Source organism: Poeciliopsis prolifica, unplaced genomic scaffold, assembly GCF_027474105.1.
Source record: "Poeciliopsis prolifica strain line A6 unplaced genomic scaffold, Auburn_PproV2 SCAFFOLD058, whole genome shotgun sequence".
Classification (NCBI taxonomy): Eukaryota; Metazoa; Chordata; class Actinopteri; order Cyprinodontiformes; family Poeciliidae; genus Poeciliopsis; species Poeciliopsis prolifica.
The window spans coordinates 1,565,923-1,589,321 of record NW_026562433.1 but is presented as its reverse complement, the minus strand read 5'-3'; the positions used below and the strand labels follow the sequence as shown (position 1 = coordinate 1,589,321).

Sequence of the window (23,399 nt, the reverse complement as noted above, 5' to 3'; positions counted from 1 at the left end):
TTTCGGTTCATTCAGGTTTTCATTAAGTAGATCAGTTTCCCTTCGTGGGTTGATGTGCAAAAAGGCCAAATCCCTTCCTATAGCCTCTCTTCTTTCCCCTTCCTTCAGTTCCGACCCTTGTTCCCATGGCATTTAGAGAAAAACCTCAGCTAATTAGCTTTTTTTTCACTCTCTCTTTTTTTTTACGAGACGCAAAGTGCTCCGAGGACGCGTCGCCTTCCTCAATAGCGGCGGGAGATTTGTGTGATGGGTTAATGGCCAGGGAGGGAAAAGAGCTGCGGTGGCGATATTGTTTTGTTGGCGTTTGGTTTGAAGTGCGCCGTGACCCCTCGCAGTGTTTTATAGACACGGGTGTCCCTCCGTGGCCCACCGAGTGTGATGCGAAGCACATTAACAGGACGAGACAACACACACACACACACACACAACGAGAGAGACAGCTATGAAAACTCCAAGGTGCCTCTGCTTTCAGAGGAGGAGAGATTGAAGAAGTGAGTTTGCGACTCCTCCAGCAGTCACTCGTGAAGGAGTGGGGAGGGGGGGCCTCAATCCTGAGGGCCCTCGCCTCCCGGCCTGCCCGGCCTGCCCGGCTCAGCGGCAGAGATCCAGTATCTTTTTTTCTGTTCTGCGTGGAGGTGACGCGTCCCCAGAAGAATGCGCTTCTCTTCCTCTGGTTGCTTACTTCACTCGCACGGCCACGGAGCTGTCGCTTGAGGAATCTGGAAAACACCAGCGGGGGAATGAGAGGAATTTCTGCTTCTTTTTTCTCTCGTTTTCCTCCTCGGCCGCCCCTTCCCCTCCTCTTCCTCCCTCAGCCCTCGGCTCTCTCATTTGCTCCAGACGCCTTCAAGCAGCCGCGCTCTTGAGTTTTCTCTCGTTTCTGAACCAAGTCCAACAATAACAACCGATCATAAACAAAAGGGGGTTGTTGATTGGTGGGGGTGGGGGGAATCGGGGCGATCACTGTAACAAAGGTTAGAACCCTCCACCCCACCCCACCCCCAAAAAAAGGTGGAGGCCACACAGAGGACCGTGAAGGATTTAAGAGGGGACTTTAGGAAAGAAGCATCTCTGAAGAACCATAAACACATGCTTTGGTTCTTTCTTAATCCATCTTTCCTCCAGAAGCACTTTGATGGATAAAACTCCTAAAGTGGAAGCTGGTCAATGTCAGGAAACCACAAAAGCGCAGAAGGAAAAGAGTGGGGGAGAAAAAAAAAAGAAAATCAGTTTAGAAATTCTCTGCTTTTACACCACTAGTGGTCTCGTAAAGGGAGTCTGGACCACATTGAGTGGGTTTCTGAAAGGCCCATCGTGGACCTGCCCTGTCAGCTCCAGCCTATGGATAATACTACATGCATACCAAACCCAAAATCTCTTGACGGGGAGATGATAATGCAAACCGATCTGTCTTAGAATAACTTCGGCTCTTGGGTTTCCATTTTAGGGAAAAAAAAAAAAAACCCTTCTTGCACATTACGCTCCTTCTTGCTGCTGAAGTGATTTTATGAGTCCCACATCATCTAAAAGCAAACAAAACGTCAAAGGAGGCTCAAAAGGAGACGTGTAAACAAACTTTTACATTTTATTATAATTACTTACATACTGAATTCCAGAGTGAGACTTTTAGAAATACAAAGATTCTCCCACCCCAACACTCTCCCTTAAAGTTAAGCTTTCCCTGGTTCAGTTCCTTTCAGAACAGGAGGGGATAGTCCGCCCCCTTGTGGTCAACAAAAAAAAAACACAATCACTTATTACATTTTTCATGGTTGACTTGATATAAGTAGAAACGCATCCAAAGCAGTCAAAACAATAGGAAAGTATTTGACTCAGGCACACACCAAGCACTCCGAAAACGCGTTCAGTGAACAGGACGTCTCCGGGATCCTCCGTCTTCATTTCTCTACAGGCTTGAACGGATCCGACCAGATCTTCACACCTTCAGACAAAAACAAAACAAAACAAAAAAAGATCAACACAGAAATTCAGAAAACACAGCAATACCTTTCCATAACAGCGACAATTGTCAACTGAAGCGTTATATTATTTTGACAATAATGATTGGGTAATAACTGTCTGAGAGTTCCTCCTCTTCTACGGCATTGCCTTCTTTTTTCTTCTCTCTTTTTCACTCTAGTCCTAGATGTAAATGCTCTGCACATTTAGGGAGAACCACTGTATACGAGATCCAGATGGGATCAGATAATTGCAAATGAGCATAGATCAATATCAACCAAGTACTTCCACCACACTGGTGAAAGAAACCGAGATGTCTGCACCTGTGGTACTACTGCTACTTTAGAGAGAAAATATTGTGGGGGAAAATATTGAGCATTTCTGATTTGGAGTGAAATTTAAGTTCGATAAAAGCAGGCAGAACTTTAAATGTGAGCAGCTCTCTTACCTGCAGGTTGAATATCGGCCTGGTTGATTCCTGCCCGGTTCACCTTCTGGACTTCTCCTAGCAGAGGACAACAGGATCCAGGTTAAATATTCCACTGCGGTCACATGTTTTTACGAATAAAATCCTGAAAAGCACCAGCAAGTTGCTGGTCATTCTCATCCTTGTATTTCCTAACAAGTCTTCAGTCAGAGGCCTCTTGAGCTTCGCTGCGAGGCTGACTGCTACCACAGGTTCTTCCAGCTCACAACAACTCTGTTAAAATACTTGAATAATCCTGAGAACATTTAATTTCCCTCCAGGACAAACAAAGTGATTCTGAATTGAGTTGAACGTGTAATCAAACAAGCAAAAACATAGAAATCAATTCAAATCATCTCCATCTTCTTCTTGTTGCTCCCAGACAAACAGAAACCATTAAAACGACCGTTGAAATGACCAAAGTCGATTCTGATTGGTTACTTGTGTTTTAAATGGGAAAAACAACACTGCACTCAGCTGTGACTGTAATTAGACGACGAAATGATACAAAGCGCTAACCGTTCACAGCGTAGTCTTTGCGGTTACTTACTGTATTCCTCCTTATGTGTCAGAGGATAAACAAATATGGGATACAAGGCGGCGGCCACCGCCGTCACAAAGCCTCCAAACACCAGAACTATTTTAGTGTTTTTAGACATCTTTTTATTACGTGTGAAGCTTCCTGTCACCTCCAGAAGCTCTCGGGGTTTACCCTACTGGACTGCTTCCGGTGGGGAAAGGTCACAGCCAGCGTACCGGATGAGTCGTCACGCTTGGCTGCGCCCCATTTTTCAGCCGGTGAGCCAAACGGGCGCGTGGAGGAGGCGGGGTTAACCTCTTAAGATTGTGCCACAGTAAAGAAAATATTGCAAAATGACCGCTGAAAATATGAATAATAACACAAAAATAAAAGTAAAAAAATAAAAGCATCATATGTTATATATGCTTCTTTTCCAATGGACTTTGTTACTGACAAAAAGCAACAATGAAACAGAAGAAATAAATTAATAAATACAGAATAAACTTTAAAAAATAAAATACTGTGTTAACTGTTAACATAGTTTAACACCAAATTGTTACATTTACACAAATTTAACCCGTTTGAATGTGGTAGTTATAAAAATTGAGTTTCAAAAATTAAACAACGAATGAAATAACAAGAACATGTAGGCAAATACAAAATTAACTATAAAATTACAGAAAATAAGCATATTGAAATAAAACAGTAACGATAAAATGATTAAGAAGCCATACATACACACAACACACACACACACACACACATACACACACACACACACACACACACACACACACACACACACACACACACACACACACACACATATATATATAAGTAACTTCTAATAAATGGATTTTACTGAACCAATGACAAAACAAGAGGTGCATTAAAAATAAGTAGGCCAGACAGAAACACACAACCTTTGATACACTGACAAAACAAATAGAGGTGATAATAATAAATAGATCATTACAGAGACGCTATTGATACATGTGTGTTCCTCAATTTTCATCCGTACTTCTTTCATTAAATAGATTTCACTCAACCAACAACAATGAAATTCTTCGTTCAGCTCTTCCGCTTGCTAAACTCCTCCCACACCGGTTGGTCGACGCTGCTACCAACACCACCCGGCGGCCGACTGTGAAAAGGAGGCGAGTCCAGTCACATGCTCTTTACAAAACAATAACAAGGAAACGAGGAAGTGTCGGTGAACGCCAGGGAGCTTTTCGCCAGAGGCTCCGACAAAATGCACCTTTTATCCCTCGTCGTGTTCGTCTCCTGGTTCGGTTCGGGTAAAACCTCCGGAGAGGACGAGCCCATTCAAACATTTGTGATTCCTCACAGCCACATGGATGTGGGCTGGGTGTACACCGTCCAGGTTGGCTCGTTCATGCTCCAGTCGTCCTCCGGAGTGCTGTTGCATTTGATCTAAACATGATCGTGTCCTGCAGGAGAGCATGCGCGCCTATGCGGCCAACGTGTACAGCAGCGTGACGGAGGAGCTGTCAAAGGTGAAGGAGCGCAGGTTTATCTCCGTGGAGCAGGAGTTTTTCAGACTGTGGTGGGACTCGGTGGCCACAGACACCCAAAAGAAACAAGTATGGACACTCGTCTACAATCACATGATGAGCTGTCTCTGCTGCCTGCATATTTTTGGTATTGATCCGATACCAAGTAAATATAGTATCGACTTATAGTATCGACGACTGTCCCTGATGCCGATACCAGTGCCGATACTTATTAAATAGATCAACAAACTTCTGAGTTTTAGGCGTTGTTGTAGTTTTATTTTCTTTGAGCTATCTTTTTCATTAAAACCTGGGAGAGGTGTCTACAAAATGACATATTTACACGCTATGCATGTAAAAACAAAGCAAATTTGTGTAGATTATTTTCTAAAAAAAAAAGTACAAAAAATAAGTTTTTGAGAGCAAAGCACAGCAAAATCTTTTTTATGGTACGGTTGAGAAACTACAATACAAAAATAAAATACAGTTTAAAGAGGGAATCAACAAAAATATCAATCTTATCACCACATCAGTATTGATAATTAGGATCGATCAGCCCACCTCTGCTTCTGACTGTTAAAGGCACACGTACTATAATCATTTTTCCTTTACTGCACTTCTTGAAAGCTAATTAATGGAGTTTTGTCTTGCTATAAAGAATTAAAAGCACTATGACTGGCACCTTGAAGAGAAAAGCGGCTCCAGAGTTTTTATTTGCTCACCATAAAAGAATATGTTTTCTATGACTGAGATCGGTGGCCGTTCTCAGATGACTGATGCCCTGTGCAACCGTCTGCCTCACTCTCACCTTCCCACACTGTATATCTGAGACATACAGCACCAGATAAAAACTGACTTCTAAATTCCCAGTTAGCATTGAATGCAGCATCAAAAGTTTACGAGATCTTTTGGTACTTTGAAATGTCGGTTAAAAAATAGTTTGTTTACATGAACTTATGAAACAAAATACAACTGCAACAACATGACCTTAAAGAATTAAACTACTTTCAAACTACATTTGACTCCCTATTAAGTTACCTTCCTTTGAAAGATTTCCTTAAGAATCAAAATAGATAATAGATTTGGGTGTTATTTGTCCTGCTGAGTGATTAATATTGCTTTGCTGCGGGACTTGAGCTGATCTTGTCAGATCACCCATCTAGGTCCGGCAGCTCGTGAAAGAACGTCGTCTGGAGTTCATCATCGGAGGCCAAGTGATGCACGATGAGGCGGTGACGGACCTAGAAGACGAGATCTTGCAGCTGACCGGTAAACCCTACTCCTGCTCTTCTCAGACCCCACGGGCTTGCCGTCGAGACTCGCCCGACCCGCTGACTCTGCCGTCGTTTCAGAGGGCCACGGCTTCCTGTACCAAACGTTCGGCGTGCGTCCGCAGTTCTCCTGGCACGTGGATCCGTTCGGCGCCTCGGCCACCACGCCGGTGCTGTTCTCCCTGGCCGGGTTCAACGCTCACCTCATCTCTCGCATCGACTACGACCTCAAAGACAGCATGCAGAAAAACAAGGTGGCCTTGGCTCTGCAGACTGCACTAGGAAGCGGCAAGAGGTCTTTTGCTAACTGATTGTTTTCTGACTTCAGAAACTGCAGTTTGTGTGGAGAGGGTCTCCCTCTTTGAAAGCCCAACAGGAGATCTTCACACACACCATGGACCAGTACAGCTACTGCACGCCGTCTCACATACCGTTCTCAAACAGGTGCTTTATGTTAATATTTCTTTCTCTAACTACATCGCCTTACAAAGTGATTCATACCCTCTAACTTTTCTTCATTGTGTCACTTTAGAAGCACAACCTCTATTGTATTTTATTTGGCTTTAATACGATTGACCAACACACCAACACAAAGTAGAGAATAATAGGGAAGTGGATGGAGATAAATCTATGTTTTTCAAATGGTTTTTACTAATAAAACTCTAAAAAGCATGGCATCCATTATATTGAGTCATCACTAAGCACCATCCACAACCAAACCTCCAAAAGAAACCTGCTTCTGTTTGTCAGCATAGCAAAACCTAATTTACTCCAGTTTTAATAACTAAAAGCTCGCTCTTCCACCTCAGATCCGGTTTCTACTGGAACGGCGTCGCTTTGTTCCCGGACCCCCCCAAAGATGGAGTCTACCCCAACATGAGCCTCCCCGTCACCAAGGAGACGGTGCACGCGTACGCTCAGACCATGGCGGAAAACATCAAGCAGAGGGCGGCGTGGTTCAGGACCAACCATTTGCTCTGGCCTTGGGTGGGGCAACGCAAACTGTCATTTTTGTGACTTTTATCCTGGAAAGGGTTTTTGTCTTGAAATCAGTTTCAGAATCTTTGTTTATTTTTTTTTTAGGGCTGCGACAAACAGTTTTACAACTCATCAGTGCAGTTCAGGAACATGGACCCTCTGATGGCGTACATCAACCAGAACAGCAAGGAGTTCGGCGTAACGGTGCGGTACGCAACTCTGAGCGAGTATTTCCAGTCAGTCCACCAATCAAATCTTACCTGGGATGTCCGTGGGAGTGAGGATTTTCTACCATATTCGACAGGTGTGTGTAAGCAGTGTGTATTCTCGCAGAGTAAACAATGGGAAGCTGTTGTTTAGGACTACAAACCATTGAAATTTTAGTGTGGAAAGGTTTTTTTTCCAGTGCAACTCAGACAGTTGCGAGTGACATGCACACATACAGGAAGTGTTTTTGCTACATTTCCCAGAGCCCCACCAGGCATGGACGGGGTTTTACGCTTCTAGAAATGTCCTGAAGGGAGTGGCGAGGCGGGCCAGTTCCCGGCTGCATGCAGCAGAGACGCTCTTCACCCGGTACCGGATCAGCTTCCCAGACGGACCGGTAGCCAAAGACTGGGCTCTGGAGAAACTCAGGGCTCTGCGCTGGGCTGTCTCCGAAGTAATCCGCCTTCGGCTTTTACATCCAAATCATAACGCGAAAAGATATAATTGTACGTGAAGAAGTGAATGGGAATCGATACGTGCTGTAATTCTTTCCAGGTCCAACACCATGACGCCATCACTGGTACCGAGTCTCCCAAAGTGGCGGAAATGTACGTGCAGCACCTGCTGCAAGGCATGATGGGAGCTGAGGAGCTGCTAGCCGCGCTCTTCCTGCTGCCGCAGAACCTGGACGTCTCCGGCGTTCCCAGCAGAAGCTTCCAGGGAAAAGGTACGAGCTGAAACCCTTCCACCTTTTTATAAACGTACATTTATGGGATGATGTTTATTGTATCGCTTAGCGTGAGGAGAAATTTCTCATCACGATCGTTTTGATTTATTGTGGACTTGTTAAGTTTCAAATCATAATTTTTGAAAGAAAAAAAGAACATGGTAACTATTATTTTTACTTTTTTTTCTACACTATATTCTCCATGAGAGCATCTATAAATATCAATGAATTTGAAAATATGATTGAATGCGGATACAGTGATGATTTAAGAAACTGACATCCTGAAGAAGCATATTTCAAGTACATTTTACCTGAAAAAAGATGGAATAAATAGTTTTTTAAATAGTTTTTACTGACATTACACTAGCACCACAAAATGTCATGATTTATTTGGAAGTCCAAATCACACACCCCGAGGTGACATGTCCCCAGAATTGGCTTCTTCTTCATTATTATAATAAATAATTAACATCGTGTAAATAGGCTTTGTCACTGGAATAAAACTTTGAATTAAACATAACTCGGCATGTGGACTTCTGAAAGCGACAAACCAAGAAAACATTGCACAAGGTTTATTTTTTGATGGATTTTCTCTTGTCTTGTAACGGAGAACGTTGTACAAACTGAGGTACGGTGGAGGCAGCGTCATGCTGTGGTGATGGGATAGTGAAAAGTAAGTTGCTAGCTCTAAATTCTTCTACTTTAAATCAAGTCCACAGCCTTATTATCTGAGAAAGTTTTTGTCGCTTCTGACTTTTCGATCTCTTCTTCTTCGTGCCTCGTGTTTCTGACATCACCTCTTTGGTGTAACAGACCTTTAATGGGTTTCTCCAGCATTCAGTTGTGGATGTTTATTTGTGTTCCTATTTTAGGTGCCGGTCAGACTCTGGAGCAACACGTGATCATTTACAACCCACTGGCGTGGAACATCACCTCTGTCGTTAACATGACTGTAACCTTCCCGAGCGCTGTGGTCCGTGACGACGACGGACAGCCCGTCCCTGCCCAGGTCCATGAAAGTCTCCTCCTGTTCCAGGTAATTTAGCTCAACCATCATCTTCTGAAATCAACCTTCTCTCTGTCCTTCTGTGTCGCAGATCCAGAGGTCGGCACAGTGCAACGCCTCCTACGACCTCTTCTTTGTGGTGCAGCTCGGCGGCCTTCAGCACAGGAAGTACTCCGTCCAGTTCTCTGAGACGGCGTGTTCCGGGAAGTTCAAGTGCCAGCGCACCCACGAAGCTCAAGGAGTTGCGTTCGAGCGACGGCGTGTGAGGGACTGGAGGAAAACGGGAAGGCGGCTTCTGCCCGTCATGAACGGCTGCTACAAACTCATGTTTGACCAGGACACCAACCTCCTGCACAGCGCCACCTACCTGTGAGTTTTTAAACCTCCTAGACAAGCAGGTGTTCCTCTCATATCGGCAGGGCACTTAACGTTTTGCACGTTTTCAACTGGATGTAGTTCCAGCACATGGAGTTTCTTTGTTGATTTGGTCATGAATGAAAATCCACCAGAGTCTGAATAAATAAATCTACTTGATTTTTATGTCAAATCTCTCTCGATTGTTCGTTTGTGTAAAATAAATGTGACAAAATGTGTGACAAATCCTCCCTTTTCTTACTTTATTTAAAGACTTCTGTTTGACTATAGAAATTATTTTTAAGCTGGACTTCTATTCGGACCGAGAGATGCATTAAACTGTAGTTACGGCAGTTCGCCACCAGTCGGCGTACAGAACACGGTGACTAAGGCAGCGCAGTAACTATCACTATCCGGTTCGCGTTTGTCTGCTGTTGATAGTTTTCAGCGATAAAAGAACTTGCGAAAATCAAGCTGATTAATTATTAAGTGTGCAACATAAACTAAAACGACTCTCTTGTGCTTCTTCAGCGGCAGAATGGAGCAAAGGCGAATCATGATGACGCAGGACTTCTGGGAATACGACGCCAATGGAGATGTGAAAGCAGGACCCATCTCTGATAACTACATCTTCAGCGCTAACGGGTCGGCTGTTCGGGCCTACAAGGCCGTGGAAATGGAGATAATCCCGGGAAAGGTGCTCACCGAGATCAGGCAGCGGTTCTACAGGTTGGTGGCTGGTGATTGGAACTACACTGCTAAAACACAAAGTATTTTTGGTCAAGGTGCTACTGTAAATGTCTTAGAACACTTGAAATAACACAAACCTAAGTACAAGTAAATTTTGAGGAAGGTATAGGAGCTTTTTAGGTCAATATTGAATTCTACTTCTATGCTAAATATCCTGCCAGTTGAGTCAGTACTTTTTGTTGTCAATATTCAGACTATTTCTTGATAAAAAGTTAGTTTTGTACTGAGATATTTGCACTAGAAACTAGATCAAATAAAATACTTGGTCAGACTTTGTGTTTTTGCGGTGCAACCAAGACGATTTCATCTCCATTAATGGTTGACGACCAACTCTGATTGACCGCTCTAGAGAGGACGGCGATGAGGACTACGCCTACTCGATCACCACTCGCGTCCCAGAGTATTCGGAGGCCGGGCCCTGGTGCCACAGGCTGGAGCAGACCTACTCTCTGGGCCCCCTGCGCCTCAACACAGAGGTGGTCCTCAGAACCAGCTCCTCCCTCAACAACAACAGGACTCTGTACTCGGATGACAATGGCTACCAAATGATGAAGAGAACCTGCAAGAAGTTCCCCAATAACACTGTAGCAAGGGTGGGATATTTGACAAAATGTGTTTTTGCATTTTGTTTTTTTTCCAGGTTTGGTGTTTGGTGGTAAATATGCTCCGTTTTTCTGTCTGCAGAATTACTTCCCCATGGTCCGAACGGCCTACATCCAGGACAACATCAGCCGCCTGGTGCTCCTCAGCGACAGAGCTCACGGCGTCTCCAGTCAAGCCGACGGACAGCTAGAGGTATCGACGAAACACCAACGGCCACTTGCTTTGTGATTTTTAGTCAGACGTATTTTAGAAAGCGTTCATTTTCTCTCAGGTGATGCTCCATCGCCGACTTTGGAACAACTTGCAGTGGAACCTCGGCTACAACCTCACGCTCAACGACAGCTCGGTTGTGAGGCCCACCCTGTGGATGATCCTTGGTTCTGTGGGTGCAACATCCAAGCTGCACCAGAGGGGGGCGGTAGAGCTGCAGCACAGACCCATCGTCATGCCAATAGACCGGCCTAGTAAGAATCTTCATAGGAAGGAGACGCGACTGAAACGGTGGTTTGAGTTGAATTTGCCTTTAAGGCATTTTGTCTTAAAGTTCAAAATTATTTTATAGCAAAACATAGAGGGTTTTAATATAGATGAATAGTTACAAAGTGTCTTATTTTCTTAAAATTGCTGTTTTTGTCCACCTTGTTGATAGTTTGGGATTTTACTTTACTGACAGAATAGACCGTTTGTACTCTCTCAGTTCACCGTCTGATTTAGATTGATATCAAAGCACAAGTAAAACTATAGAGATGACAAAGTCCGCTTTGAATAATCTGTTTTTACTGAAGGATAAGCCATTTCAGATTTCTCAAAGCACTAAAGATTTTGAAATGGTGCTAACGCAAGTTTGTCCAGAGATCAAACTTGGATAAACTTGGGTTAGCAAGTTTGTCACATTATAATTATTATTAAAGAGATAATGTGAAATATTCTTTTTCAATTTAAAGGCCAACTTTGGCATTGTGGAGTTTCATGAATTAAATATACTAATATTTGATTACATAATTTGATTAAATAATTGATTACATGATTGTTGAAAAGTTTGAAAGTTACAACTGTAAGAGGATATAAGAAAAACACTGAGAGCATTTTCTCTAGACTTATTGCTTTTAGAAGGCATCATTTTTCATATCCAAAGCAAATCAGGACTTTTACTAATTTAAAAATGGAGCACTAGTGTTAGCGTCTTAAGCAGTCTCTGTGTGCGTTTTCTAGAAAATGTCAATTCTAATACAATTTCAAAAAGGTGAAATTCTTACTTTTCTGACTTGCCAGTCACTGATCTGGGCAAATCGAGCTACAAAATTGTCAGATTGCAAAAACCTGATGATTCTTTTGCACATTTTTACATAAAAAAAAAAAGAACTTAGCCTATTCTCGTTCGCTTGAGTTTAAAAAGCTGTCTTGTCTTTTTCGATAGGTAAGTCCTGGAAGGACAAAGAGCCCAGATTTAACTCCCCAGTGCCTCCAGTTGTTCTGCCTCCCAGCCTCCACCTGCTCAGCCTCAGCGTCCCAGGATGGAACTACACCTCAGACCACGATCTTCACCTCAGCCACCTGCGTTCAGGTTCTCTGTGACTGAATGACGCGTCTGCAGAATTTCTTTACATCCAGGTGTTTTTTTTCTCATGCCTTTTTGTCATTGCCGTTTGAAATGCAAACAGGAAAGGAGTTGCGCCAGGAGCCCGACTACGAGCGGGTTCTGCTGAGAGTCATGCATCTGTTTGAGGAGGGAGAGGACCCCGAGCTTTCCAAGCCAGTCACCGTGAACCTAAAAGTACAGTTGCAAAAAAAAAAACACACAAATAAAATGTAGATGCATCGATGTAAAACAATTGGCACTTTGTCATGTTGCAACCACAAACGTCTTTGCATTTTGGCGGGACTTTGTTTGACCGACTCTTCTCTTGCGATCAGGACGTTTTGAAGGGTTTGGGGGAAGTGCGGGACCTGGAGGAGCGTTCGCTTACAGGAACCTGGAATATCACAAGCCTGCAAAGGTGGAAGTGGAAAACTGCAGACACCTCTGGGAAAAGTGAGGAATGCTCCAAACGAGAAAGGAAAGAAATTACTTTTTTTTTTCCAACTGCAAATCTTTCTCGCTTTCTGTTCTAGAAAATGACCAACATAAGAGGAATCGGGATTTCATCGTCACCATCTCGCCCAAAGAGATCAGGACCTTCTTCATTCACTTCAGCTCCAGAAACGATTAAACAGGCCCGCCTTCTGTCTTCTGTGAAGATCTCCGCTCCTTTGACAAATGATGTTACTTTGGAAGATTTAATGCTTTTGCTGCTCAACAATTCAATGCAGATTTTGCACAATGTGTTGATTGTCGCTCTCTAAACGGAGAATAATGTGCAGGAGTATGAATTTGTGACTCAGAGGGATTAAAATGATTATTTCTTTTCCACTTGCTTTAATGTTTCCTTCAATTTTTTTTCCTCCCACAACAAACATAAATCTCAGATTAATGTGGCTCACAGAGGAGGAAGTAAAACTGTTGGTAAATTCATTCAACTAGTGAAACAAACTAAATCCAAATGGGTTGTAAAAAAAAAAAATCTTTGAATAAAGAGAACAGTTTAAATGCCAAATGTCTAGAATCAAAAAACTGCTTGCATAGAACCCATAACAACCTGATGCAGACCAAAAGAGCCCCAAAACCCACACTTCATACGCTGATGTAAAGAAATTAAATACCAGATGAGAAACAAAGTCACTGATCTATCAGTCTGGAAAGAGTTATTTCTAAAGGTTCAGTACTCCAGCGGAGTGCAGTTGGAGCCATTTTTTATTGTTGTTTTATTGTTGTGGTTAAATTTGAACAATTTTGCAAGAACATTTGTCAGAAATTCATTTACAGCCGTATGAAACACTCGTTGCTAATTGGTGCAAATACCTGATAGAAGTTGTTGTTCCCCAAGCTGGCACATCCAGTTATTAGGTTTAAAGGGCAATTGCTTTTTAGATCGAGCCAGGTCGGGTTGAATAATTTTTTCCACTTAATCAATGAAACCGTCATTGGAAAACTTGTGTCTTGCATTCACTCAAGTTATCGATGATATTTCGTTTAGTTTGATAGTTGTTTTCATGCTGAACATCCCTCCCTCTAACCCCAGCCCTCTCCGACTAACATTGCAATTAATGTCCCCATTTGCCACTTGGCAAATCTCTGGCTGGATATTTGACAGCCCTTCTTGGCAAAATGGGCCAAGTTCCATTTAAGTGGTTTGTTTCCTGGCATTGTGTTCAGCTTTTAAACACAGTCCACAAATGTTTTATGTTGCTGAGGTTGGGGCAATTCCAGAAGCTTAATGACTTTGATGTGTGTTTGGGATCATTGTCCTATTGGATAAGGACAATAAACAGCATTTGGAGTTAGTCCCTCTCCATAACTCCAGCCGCCTTTGTGCAACGCAGAAGTAGTGGCTGCAGCAAACCGAGCCCTCAACATATTCCTACTAGGCTTTAAGGCCTTGCACGGACTCCTCCAAACATGTTTCTCACCACTGTTGCCAAATGGAGTGCTTTTTGTTAATTCTCTAACAATAAATCTCCAGAAGGTATTGTGTGGGCATCTACAATTTTTTTTTAAATGTCCTGTTAGTATAATGAGGGAACAATTGAAGTACCGTTTTACATTAGAAGGGTGATATATATAGATATAATCCCCCTTATCAGGAAGATAATCATACATTTCCGGTAAAGCCTGCGTTGCCAGGTTGGTAAGGCCGGTTCGCGTTGAACCGCAGTTGCAGTTTCCGCTGGTGGCCACTAGGAGGAGACACAGCCTCATCATTACGCCGCTGCCAGCAGCCAATACTGACAGACAACACCCAGCCGGGCAGAGCTGGAGCATTTTCTGGCTGCGTTAGCCATAAAATACACTGGCTACTGCTAAATGGAAGAGGATAGGTTTTTAAAAAAATGACACGAGGTGATTCATAAGTTGAGCGCCTGCTGGAAGAGAGGTGAATCCTGTGGTTTATGATAAGATGAGCGGTGCCAGCGTAAGTAGTGTGTTTTTGTGCGCAGCTGGTGGCTGCAGCTACCGTAATGTTTCCTTGTCTCCTCACAGCCTCGTATTTTTAAATGGGATGCCTTGTAAATGTAAAAGGAGATGTCTTTTAAATGTAAAAAAAAAGAAAAGGAGATCCTAGGAAGATGCAAGGAGGCGTTGCTTTGATACAAGACGGGAAGGGTTCTTATTGGCTGCATCGCTCGGAAGTGCTCTGGATCTGGCGTTGTTGTTGTTGTTGTTTTCTTTGCGCCTCACGTCCGTTTGTGTCCGAACAGAAGAAAGAGAGGGAGCAGAGGAGGAAGCTGCAGCACTTTTTGAACGACCTGGCTTCACTCGGATCGTTACAGGTTCGGTCTTCGTCGCGGCTCGTTCAGAGGTGACGTGAAACAGCCGCCTTGCTCCCCAACGCACACACGTCGTGCTGTTTCATTCCGCAGGGATTTAAATACTTCCAGCCCTGGCTGAGAGGGAAAGAAGAGCTGCTGCTGACTGTGGTCAATGAGGATCTGGTTAGTTTCATTCGATCTGGGCGTGCAGACTCACACATTCAGGGATGAACTGTTTATGAAGTAACACAGAACAGTCCTGGTATTTTTATTTTATTTGCTACATTGCAGTTAATTTGGATCCAGTAAGATATTATAGTGCCCTACTTTTTTTTTTTCTTTTTCTTTTTTATCCCAGTTGTAATTTACACATTACAATCACAAACTTCAATCTTGTTTGCTGGGATAAACCCAACAAAACAACTGACTTTCTTTGTAAAAGATCAATTTGTAATCAGCCCCTTTAATTAGGTGCCCTTAAATAAATAAATGACTCTTTGCTTTCTGATTTTTCCAAAAAGGTTCTCAACTAATGATAATGAAACCGTGAACATATTTTCCACCTTAACCTTAGGTGACTTATGAGGGCAATACTAATATACTACACACATATACAATTTTTATAAGTGAAAAAAAAATCCAAAAATTCATGTATCATCTAACTTCATACTTATGCATTACATTGTGTCAGTTTATCATAAATATTTTAATAAAATACATTGATATTTGTGTTTCTAAAGCAGCACAATGTAAAAAAAAAGAATCTATTCTTTTCCAACTTAGTGTAGTTTTGTCCCTCTCCGGTCCAACTTTGCAGGGTTGGCGCTCCCCGGGTTTTTTGGTTTCCAGGGCGTCGTCGTACTCGCCCAGCAGCAGCGGCGCGTCACCCAGCAGCAGCTCTCCCAGCCTGGACAGCAGGAGCAGCTCCCCGCTGCCCGGGGAGCCTCGGGGCCCGCCAGACGTCCAGACGGCTGACTCTCATTCCAGGTCGGCGACGCAAACCGACAGGTGACTGATTAGGCGTGACTTTGTGCGCGTCTGCTTGCATCAGGTGTTCAGTTTCAGAAGAGGGCGTCTTTTTTTTTTTTTTTTTCCTCTTTGATTTTACAAATGTCTGACGTGATGCTGAGTGTCGCTCCTCCACTCACTCGCTGATCTGTTTTTCTTGTAGGGAACCAAACGGTGAGGAGCATCTTCTCCCAGCCTCCCCCAGTGAGGGGGAGATAGCCGTACCAGTGAGCGCACGCCGACGCACGCCAACACGTTTCGCTCTGTTTTCTCCTGTGAGATCAACTCTTGAGCTCTTTCGGCAGGAGGTGAACTGCACTCTGTTCCTCCTGGCCGGTTACGTCAAGTACGGACGCCCGCACGCCTGGATCCGCTCCAATCACGAGCGGCTGGTCAGCATCGGTGGCATGGATTCGATGGTCAAGGACACGCCCATGAAGCTGAAGTCCATCACAGACTGGCAGACGAGAGGTATGGAAACAATGCGAGGAATCCAACCTGCAGGAGGTTACCGTTTCAGTGAACAGCTTCGGGAATAATTACTAGAGTTTCCATGAGCTGAGCCAGAAGAGGTTGGCTCCTGGATCTCTTCTGAGATTGTTCAGTTCAGTTTAGGTATTTGTTTGTTCTCGTTGTTGTAAAAAAAAAAAAAAAAAAAAAAAGGATTTTCTTTAAAAACCAATGATTTTAACGATGTTCATGAGATAAAAGTTTTTATCTCTGCAGGTATTCGTGTCTGGGACATTGTGAGTGAGCTGGTGTGCCTGTGCACCGTTCCCTCCCCCTCCAACCCTTTCGCCCTGGACATGCGCTACATCAAAACCCTTCCCCTGCGCGACCGCTTCCTCGTCACAGGAGCCCTCCTCGGCTTCCTGGAGACTTATCTGATTTACGGGAATCGGGACGAGCTGCACTACGACAAAGGTGTCTTTTCATAAGAAAATATTACAATTACTATTAAAGTCTGCAGGTGGTGCTGTTTACCATAAGAATCAGTATTTGTCTCAGACCACTTAAGGACATTAATCATCATTTCCTTTTCATTTGTGTTTCGGCTCGCAATTGTTTTTATTTTTTCCCTTTTATTTGTATGAACCAAATAAGAAGCAAAGTCTCCGAAAACTGAATATTTATATGAAAATTTGTTTAGTAAGTAGGAGAAAGTCATAAAAATGTCTGAGAGTATTAGACTGGCGACTGAACGGCTCACCATCTTTCTAAAATCTTTCTCTTTCAGTCTATCATACCAATAATTTGCTGTGAGTGAAGAAAAAGTGAAAAAAAGTTAAGCATAATTTCTGCTCCTGTTCTGACCAGCATTGTTACTGTGAGCTAATCCTACATGAAGGGCTACACACCAGGATGAGATGGTTAAACCGATTACCACTGAAAAACATCATCTCTGGTTAAATGTGCTTTCCTTCATTTGGCTCAGACACAGAGGGAAAAAAAACTGTGCTGCCACAGTTAATTAGTGGCAAATGACCGCAATTTTGACCTAATCAACTTTATGCTAACAAATAACTACAGCTGCCTTGTTGGTCTAGTTGTCGAGTTCCTGCTTGAGCTTTCTGGTGTAGCGTTAGCATTTCCTGGGCTCTGTCCTCTTTCCTCAAGTTTACCTTGTTTCTTCCCTTTAATCAAAGTTAACATAACCCAACTGGTTAAACAGTTGGGTTATAAATGTCCCAATAAATGTTCACTTCCTTTGAGCTCACCTGCACTTTCTGCACACGTATCTTTGTACCTAAACAGCTTGGTTTCTATCAAGAAAACCATCTGTTCTGTGATTTTGTGAGGGATTTCCAAACAGTGCAGGCATTATATCCATATGTGGTAAGGTCTTCCTGTTTAGAGGATGTGGCTTAAAGGGATGTTTTTTGTGTCACAAAAGTCCAAATTTATTTTACAATTATGTACCAACTTCAAAAACATTGTAAAGGTCAGATCTGGTTTTCTTTGTTCTTTTGGCTTCTGAATATGACATGTTAAAACCACTGGAAAAGGTTCATTTTTGTTTTTGATCAAATGAATTTCTCTTTTCAGTGGTAGAGGAAGTGAAACCCCTGAGGCATCTGCATTTCCAGGCCCTGCTGGAGCTACAGCGCCTCAGAGAGAGCGCTGAAAAGCCCGGTGGCTCCACAGGGCAGGACTCCTCAAGATGAAATCCCTTCTGGGCAACAAGTGGCTTTTATTGAGTGATGTTTAGGGACGCACCGGCTGCAGTTTACCGGTCGATCGCCGGCTACCGATCTTTAAAAAGCGATTCCGATTTTGTCCGATACCAGTTGTTTTTTGTCTGATGTTTCACTATTGTTAACTACAAACGTGCCGACATGACCTGGTGGGTCGGTTTATCAAACCTCTCACACCTGAGCAGAAGTCTTATCACTTAGATTTGTGCAATAAATGTTTAAAATGATGGCTTCATTATCAAGTCTTGTGTTATTTTTCTGGTTAAAAAGCGATTAGGCCCCTCCCGTGTTAGATTTTTGTCTAAATATCCGATTTAAAATGTCTAAAATCAAGGTTAAACAGTGAGGATCTTTTCCCAGCTCATTCATGGTTTGATCCAAGTCTTAATTTGGGTTTATGCTACATGTACTGTTATTTCATCCATATCTTTTGGTGGGGGTTTTCCCAGTCCAGCTGCATCTGCAGTGGGAAGGAGCTCACGTGAAAAGAGGCAAGTTGAAACAGAGAAACAACATTGAGAAACGACTTGCATGACGGATTTCGAATCCCAGGACCCTTTTAATAGACCTGCCCTAACGTCTCCAAAACTCTTCGATCCCCCTCCTCCTTCATAATCAGAGGCCAAGGTTTGTTTGCGTTCAGCTAAATATGGCTCTCAAAACTGATGTTTGGAAGCAAACATAACCAGGGTGCAGTCTGGTTTTATGTGCGTTACTGAAACGTAAAAGGAATATTCACACACAAAGTCAGTATAAAAACTTTTAATATTCCATAAAATACATATTTAGATAAATATGCACAGTACAACAATAAAATACACCTTGAAGCAGGCACAGATATTTTCTTTCAGATAGAGCTGCGCCTTTTGTAAGAATCACTGGACATAAAATCCTAAAATTCACTTTAAAAATAGTGGCACATAAAAAACAAAACAAAACAAACTAAAAAGTCCAGGTTTCTAGCTTAGCTTAGGAATAATAAAAATGAGAACATGATGGTAGGCTCAGGGCACACCATTTATCCTCAAGTCTCGATTGTAAACCTGACACATAAATTATCATGAGGACGTTATACACTGCAGCACACACAGAAAAATAAAGATTAAATAAAAGCGTGCTGCTGCTGGAGAGGCACAGTTATGGCCGGACACGAAGAATGTGAGGCTTTTTGAGACGATTCCCGATCTCAGATTTCTCCTGGCGTGGAATGCAGGTGCATGACTGTGCATTCCTCACCGAGGCTCCGCATGGGAACACAATGTCCTCTGGTGTTTTGGATGCCCAGCTGGTGCCGTTGGAGCTTCATGACGTACGTTTAAATTCACGGACGTTTCTTTTTATGTGCAGTTTGTAGCCAATGAAGATGATTTGCAGTAACTTGGTGGTGGCGCAGTTACCAGACCTGTCATGCAGTTCATAGAAACCAAAGTCCTGGTCATGAGCCGAAAACACTTGGGGTTTCTGTTGGAGGTTCATTAACAGGGGAAAGTGCTCTGAAAGTAACAGGAACAGGAACGACCTTTGAACAATAGAGATCGTTTTACTTCACTTGATGTGCCAGCATTCTTCCCTCTGAATCCTAAATGTCCGTTTAATAGAGCAGCAAACGTGTAAATGCCACCATGAATACAAAACACGACCTACTACAAGTTGCCTGTTAAACATTAAAACATATTTTTACCCCCAGGTTTGCTGATGGATCATTCAGCCAGCAGCTATCTCGCGTTCAACATCACACACTCTGGCTGCTCAGGACCCAGCCTCGTCCGAAAGCGGCCTGTTGCAAGCCCATTCTCGTTTCCGTCTCGCGTCATTAACATTTATCTCCAAACACTCGTCAGTTATGATAACACCCTTACAAGCAGTCATTATGTCACCAAATATGGATCAAGTTGGCAGCTTTAGCCTCTTCGTCTTGTAAGTCAGTCCCTCCCAAATTTCCTTCCTTCCTTCCTTCCCGCTTTCAGCGCTTCCACCCTTGAAGTTGTCAGCAGGTCAACGTAGAACCTTGGTCCAGTCAGAGGTTCAGCTCCAGCTGTCGGTGGCCGATCCTCTCCTGGTGATGCCTTTGAGGGGGCCTCGGGACGCAGAGCCCGTTCTCTTCCAGCGAACTGAGGAGGAGATAAATGGCATTGGTTTGAATTTGAGGTACTAATTCGCTTTTTTTAATACTAACTATGTTAGGGCAGCAAATTCTTGACGTAGCGACGCTGTTGGTTGCTACGGTTTTCCCGTCTCCTCACCTTTTCCCAGCCCAGCCGGCAGCGTTGAGCTCTTGGCTTTGGTTGCAGAGTTACAAGACTCCTCCAAACGTTTGACCTTCGCATCTCCCGGCGGCAGAGAGGCCGAGCCGTCCTGCCAGTCGTTCAGCGCCCGCTGGAAGGAGCGCGCCAGGCAGGCCGTCATGTCGCGCGCCCGCTCCGCCCGGCTGCACCAGAACACCCGGCACTGCAGCTGCTGGCCCTGATGCTTGCAGATGTACAGGAAGACGTTGGGTCGGCCGGCGTCGGCGGCGCAGTACGCAATGTCCTGCAGGTACGTCTTGGTCAGCTGGCGCCCCGTGCTCAGCTCCTTGACCTCTACGTATCTCGGCCGCACGACCAGAGCGTGATCTTTGCCCAGCTTCTTCCCATTTGCCATACCGTCCATCAGGTGTGAGATGGCCTCCTGGGCTTGCTCTCGGTCGAGAGAGAAGATCTTCACCGTGCCCAGGTAGTGGACTTTGAACAGAGGGTCGCCGTGGGAGAGCAGCTCCGTCCGGTCCCGGCGGAAGCGGCGTCGGAAGGCAGCCGGGGAGTTTTTGAGGGTCTGCATGAGGTTCAAACTACCAAGAGCCATGGCGCCCTTCAGGTTGGGTTTGGAAGAAGCTTTGGGTAAGGTGTACCTGCTCGACTTGAGCTCGTCTTCTGACTTTTTTCCAATCATCCACCTTTCTTCGATAGATGAAGATGGTTTTACCTGAAAAAAAGCAAATGAAAAGATTTAAACAACAGACAAGACGACAAAACTGATACATAAAATGAAATGGGAGCTTGGGAGCAAAAGGCACAGGACAAGGTTTCTGCACGGTCACACTGAAGAAAAAAAAACAAAACAAAACCTGCAAGTCAGTACAGCTTGCAATTAAAGGCCATGGAACAGGATTGGTCACAAGTGTGACGCGCTCAGTCAAATATTCATCTCTTGTAAACACCAATTAAATATTGTCTAACTGGTTAGTTTGGTTTCCAGACCAGATTGGGCTGGAAAACAGGCCAAAAATAAATGGAAGGTCACTTTAGAAGAATCAAAGCAACAAGTTCATACTTCTGTTTAAATTGAACTTGAAAACTTCTGAGACATTTCAAACTCTAGCGTTATGCAACCATAACTAACCTCCTTTTGTTTTCCTCACATTAGTCCCACTGGACCTGCCTGGTCTCCCATTGTTTCCCTTACTTGTTCCCTCTCTGTTTTTCTTTTTTTGGGGGCCATTCTTTTAACATCCGAGCTTCGTCCTCAGGAGAGAATCTCAGAAAGAACCACCAACGGATTTTGTTGAGGTGACCATTGTTAGTAAAACCCCCTGTGCAGGAAACAGCCTTGCATTCCCCATCCACCTCCCTCCTAAAATATTTCTCCTGCAGACAATAGAAATGTTTCTGAAACTGCGTCAAGTCACAAAAGGAGACGCAAGCGGACCCACAGCCCTGTATACCGACCCAAAAACATGCATGTATGGTGTTGCAAACATGGGAAAGTACTTGCACCGCTAGCTTTGCATCAAAACAAAGCCTACGTGAAACTTTCTTATCGCTGTGCAGAGGCGTGAAAGTCAACAAGGACTCAAAAACATCTGGAATCCCTTGATTGGCCTTGGCAGATCAAGACAGATGTATTGATAAATAAATGAGGATAATCTTGTAAGTCGGTAAATTTCTGATCAATGCATCTTTAAACGTAAGCTTTTTTACGCGTGTAAACATGTTTGTAGGGTCAGACTATACAGCTGAAGATGCCTTTGTAAATATTTGCAATATTAAAAGAACATGTGTGATAAATGTTATCAAACTCTTGAGATTTTCTAAACTGCACTAAGAGCTAAACGTCTAGCAGCTTTTTCAACTTTCTAAAACAAAAGTGGATGCAACTTGAAAGATGGTTCACCTTCAATTACCCAAGGGGTCACAGACATTTAACAGCATCCTAAATTGAAAAACAAAAGATAATCCATACTTGACACCCTTTTCTGACATTTATTGGGGGCAAAATAAAAAATAGTTGGCATTCACCACACTGTCAGAGTGGTCTATTACATGAGTGGATCTAGGTAGTCTGTACTCTGCCCCACATGGTCTGTACAAAAGTACAAAATATGTAAAAAAAAAAAAAAAAAAAAGATTTGAATGATACATATAAATACTTTTGCAGTAGTCTGTAATTTATCATCTTGAGCTATGGCAAAGTTAATTTCAAATCAATCATTTAAATTAAACACAATAAATTCTCATAGCCGAATAAACCGCTAAAGCGTAAGGATGTAAAAACAAACTTAAAAAGTCTCAGAATGCCCAGTAATTTGAAGAAATTTCAAACTTAGGGTGAAACTGGAAGTTTCCCATCGGGCTTCTGCATTAGTCAAAGAGCTCTTACATGCGCGCACTGACCGCCCAATTACATCGCTTTCTAAAAGACGAGGCGTTATGCTGGTGAGTAAACTATCGTGTAAGAGTTTTGTTTCACTAAAAGCGACATTTATAAGCACGGCGTGTTGCTCTTGTTGGTCTTACCGGAGCAGAGTTTCGCGCACACGGCGTCCTCCTAAGCTTCAGGTGAACCACCGCGTCCTGCGGGCTTTAAACTCGCCGAGCGGCAGCTGGAAACCGACAGGAAACCGTCTCCTTGTCCCGAGGGGAGAAGCGAAATGAATAAAACCTCTTCCATATATGTGCGTGGACCTCCTTGGACTCCAACACGACGACAGAGCGAAGGTGACAGACAAACTACCGAACGAGCTAATTTGCGCCTCCGAGGAACCCGCGTGCCGCTCCGAACCAACTGAAGCACGCGGCTCGCGCGAGGACCTGTTTTAAAAGATGCAGGCGCGCGCGCGCTCGGCAGTGTCGGCGACACGTGAACGAGCATCCAAGAAGGAGCCAGATGTAGGTAGTGAAACCTAGGAGGAGGGGGAGGAGGACAGAAAGGTGATGATTTACATCAGACAGAGGGACAGGACTGTCCCGCAGCGTGGACAATCATTGACCTGAGTTTGGTTCACTTACTGGCAGCCATGATTTATTACCCTAACTTCCCAAAACGTTCAGCCATTTTCCTCAATTCATATTCAAATTCAAACTAATTTAAAAAAAAGTATGTTCTTAAATCATTCCAAAAACATTCAGTCATCTTCTTCAGTAAACAGACACAGTGTTGAATTTATAGATGGCATTGTGTGTTACGGCTCTTCGAATCACTATAATTAATTTTAGAGAGCTGGGTTGATCAGTTTGTCTGG

General features: G+C 43.5%; 4 protein-coding genes across 5 annotated transcripts; 2 read left to right on the top strand and 2 right to left on the bottom strand.

Annotated features, from left to right (window-relative positions):
* Positions 1-1,572: 1,572 nt before the first annotated feature.
* On the bottom strand, positions 1,573-3,160 carry smim20 (small integral membrane protein 20). Its single transcript, XM_055060250.1, has 3 exons — positions 2,976-3,160; positions 2,408-2,464; positions 1,573-1,942 (listed from the first exon to the last, which is right to left on the bottom strand). The coding sequence occupies exons 1-3, from the start codon at positions 3,082-3,084 to the stop codon at positions 1,899-1,901; spliced, it is 210 nt and encodes a 69-aa protein (XP_054916225.1). The 5' UTR covers positions 3,085-3,160; the 3' UTR covers positions 1,573-1,898.
* Positions 3,161-4,140: 980 nt separating this feature from the next.
* On the top strand, positions 4,141-12,763 carry man2b2 (mannosidase, alpha, class 2B, member 2). The gene is made up of 19 exons (XM_055060347.1): positions 4,141-4,329; positions 4,403-4,549; positions 5,623-5,728; positions 5,812-5,984; positions 6,059-6,174; positions 6,540-6,717; positions 6,814-7,012; positions 7,179-7,369; positions 7,471-7,642; positions 8,515-8,651; positions 8,740-9,017; positions 9,534-9,731; positions 10,102-10,345; positions 10,437-10,547; positions 10,627-10,819; positions 11,773-11,919; positions 12,017-12,129; positions 12,270-12,387; positions 12,468-12,763. The coding sequence occupies exons 1-19, from the start codon at positions 4,198-4,200 to the stop codon at positions 12,563-12,565; spliced, it is 3,051 nt and encodes a 1,016-aa protein (XP_054916322.1). The 5' UTR covers positions 4,141-4,197; the 3' UTR covers positions 12,566-12,763.
* Positions 12,764-14,172: 1,409 nt separating this feature from the next.
* Positions 14,173-18,132, top strand: si:dkey-19b23.7 (uncharacterized). 2 transcript variants are annotated; one of them, XM_055060386.1, is made up of 8 exons: positions 14,173-14,365; positions 14,652-14,723; positions 14,814-14,885; positions 15,520-15,710; positions 15,874-15,937; positions 16,016-16,181; positions 16,437-16,634; positions 17,757-18,132. In XM_055060386.1, exons 1-8 carry the CDS (start codon positions 14,351-14,353, stop codon positions 17,873-17,875), a joined length of 897 nt encoding a protein of 298 aa, XP_054916361.1. In that variant the 5' UTR covers positions 14,173-14,350; the 3' UTR covers positions 17,876-18,132. The 2 variants fall into 2 exon arrangements, with proteins under 2 accessions (XP_054916361.1, XP_054916360.1); XM_055060385.1 differs by lacking the exon at positions 14,173-14,365 and having other exon boundaries at positions 14,381-14,723.
* Positions 18,133-18,652: 520 nt separating this feature from the next.
* si:dkey-19b23.8 (uncharacterized) lies at positions 18,653-22,942 on the bottom strand. The gene is made up of 3 exons (XM_055060187.1): positions 22,675-22,942; positions 20,149-20,863; positions 18,653-20,016 (listed from the first exon to the last, which is right to left on the bottom strand). Exons 2-3 carry the CDS (start codon positions 20,828-20,830, stop codon positions 19,931-19,933), a joined length of 768 nt encoding a protein of 255 aa, XP_054916162.1. The 5' UTR covers positions 20,831-20,863; positions 22,675-22,942; the 3' UTR covers positions 18,653-19,930.
* Positions 22,943-23,399: the final 457 nt, after the last annotated feature.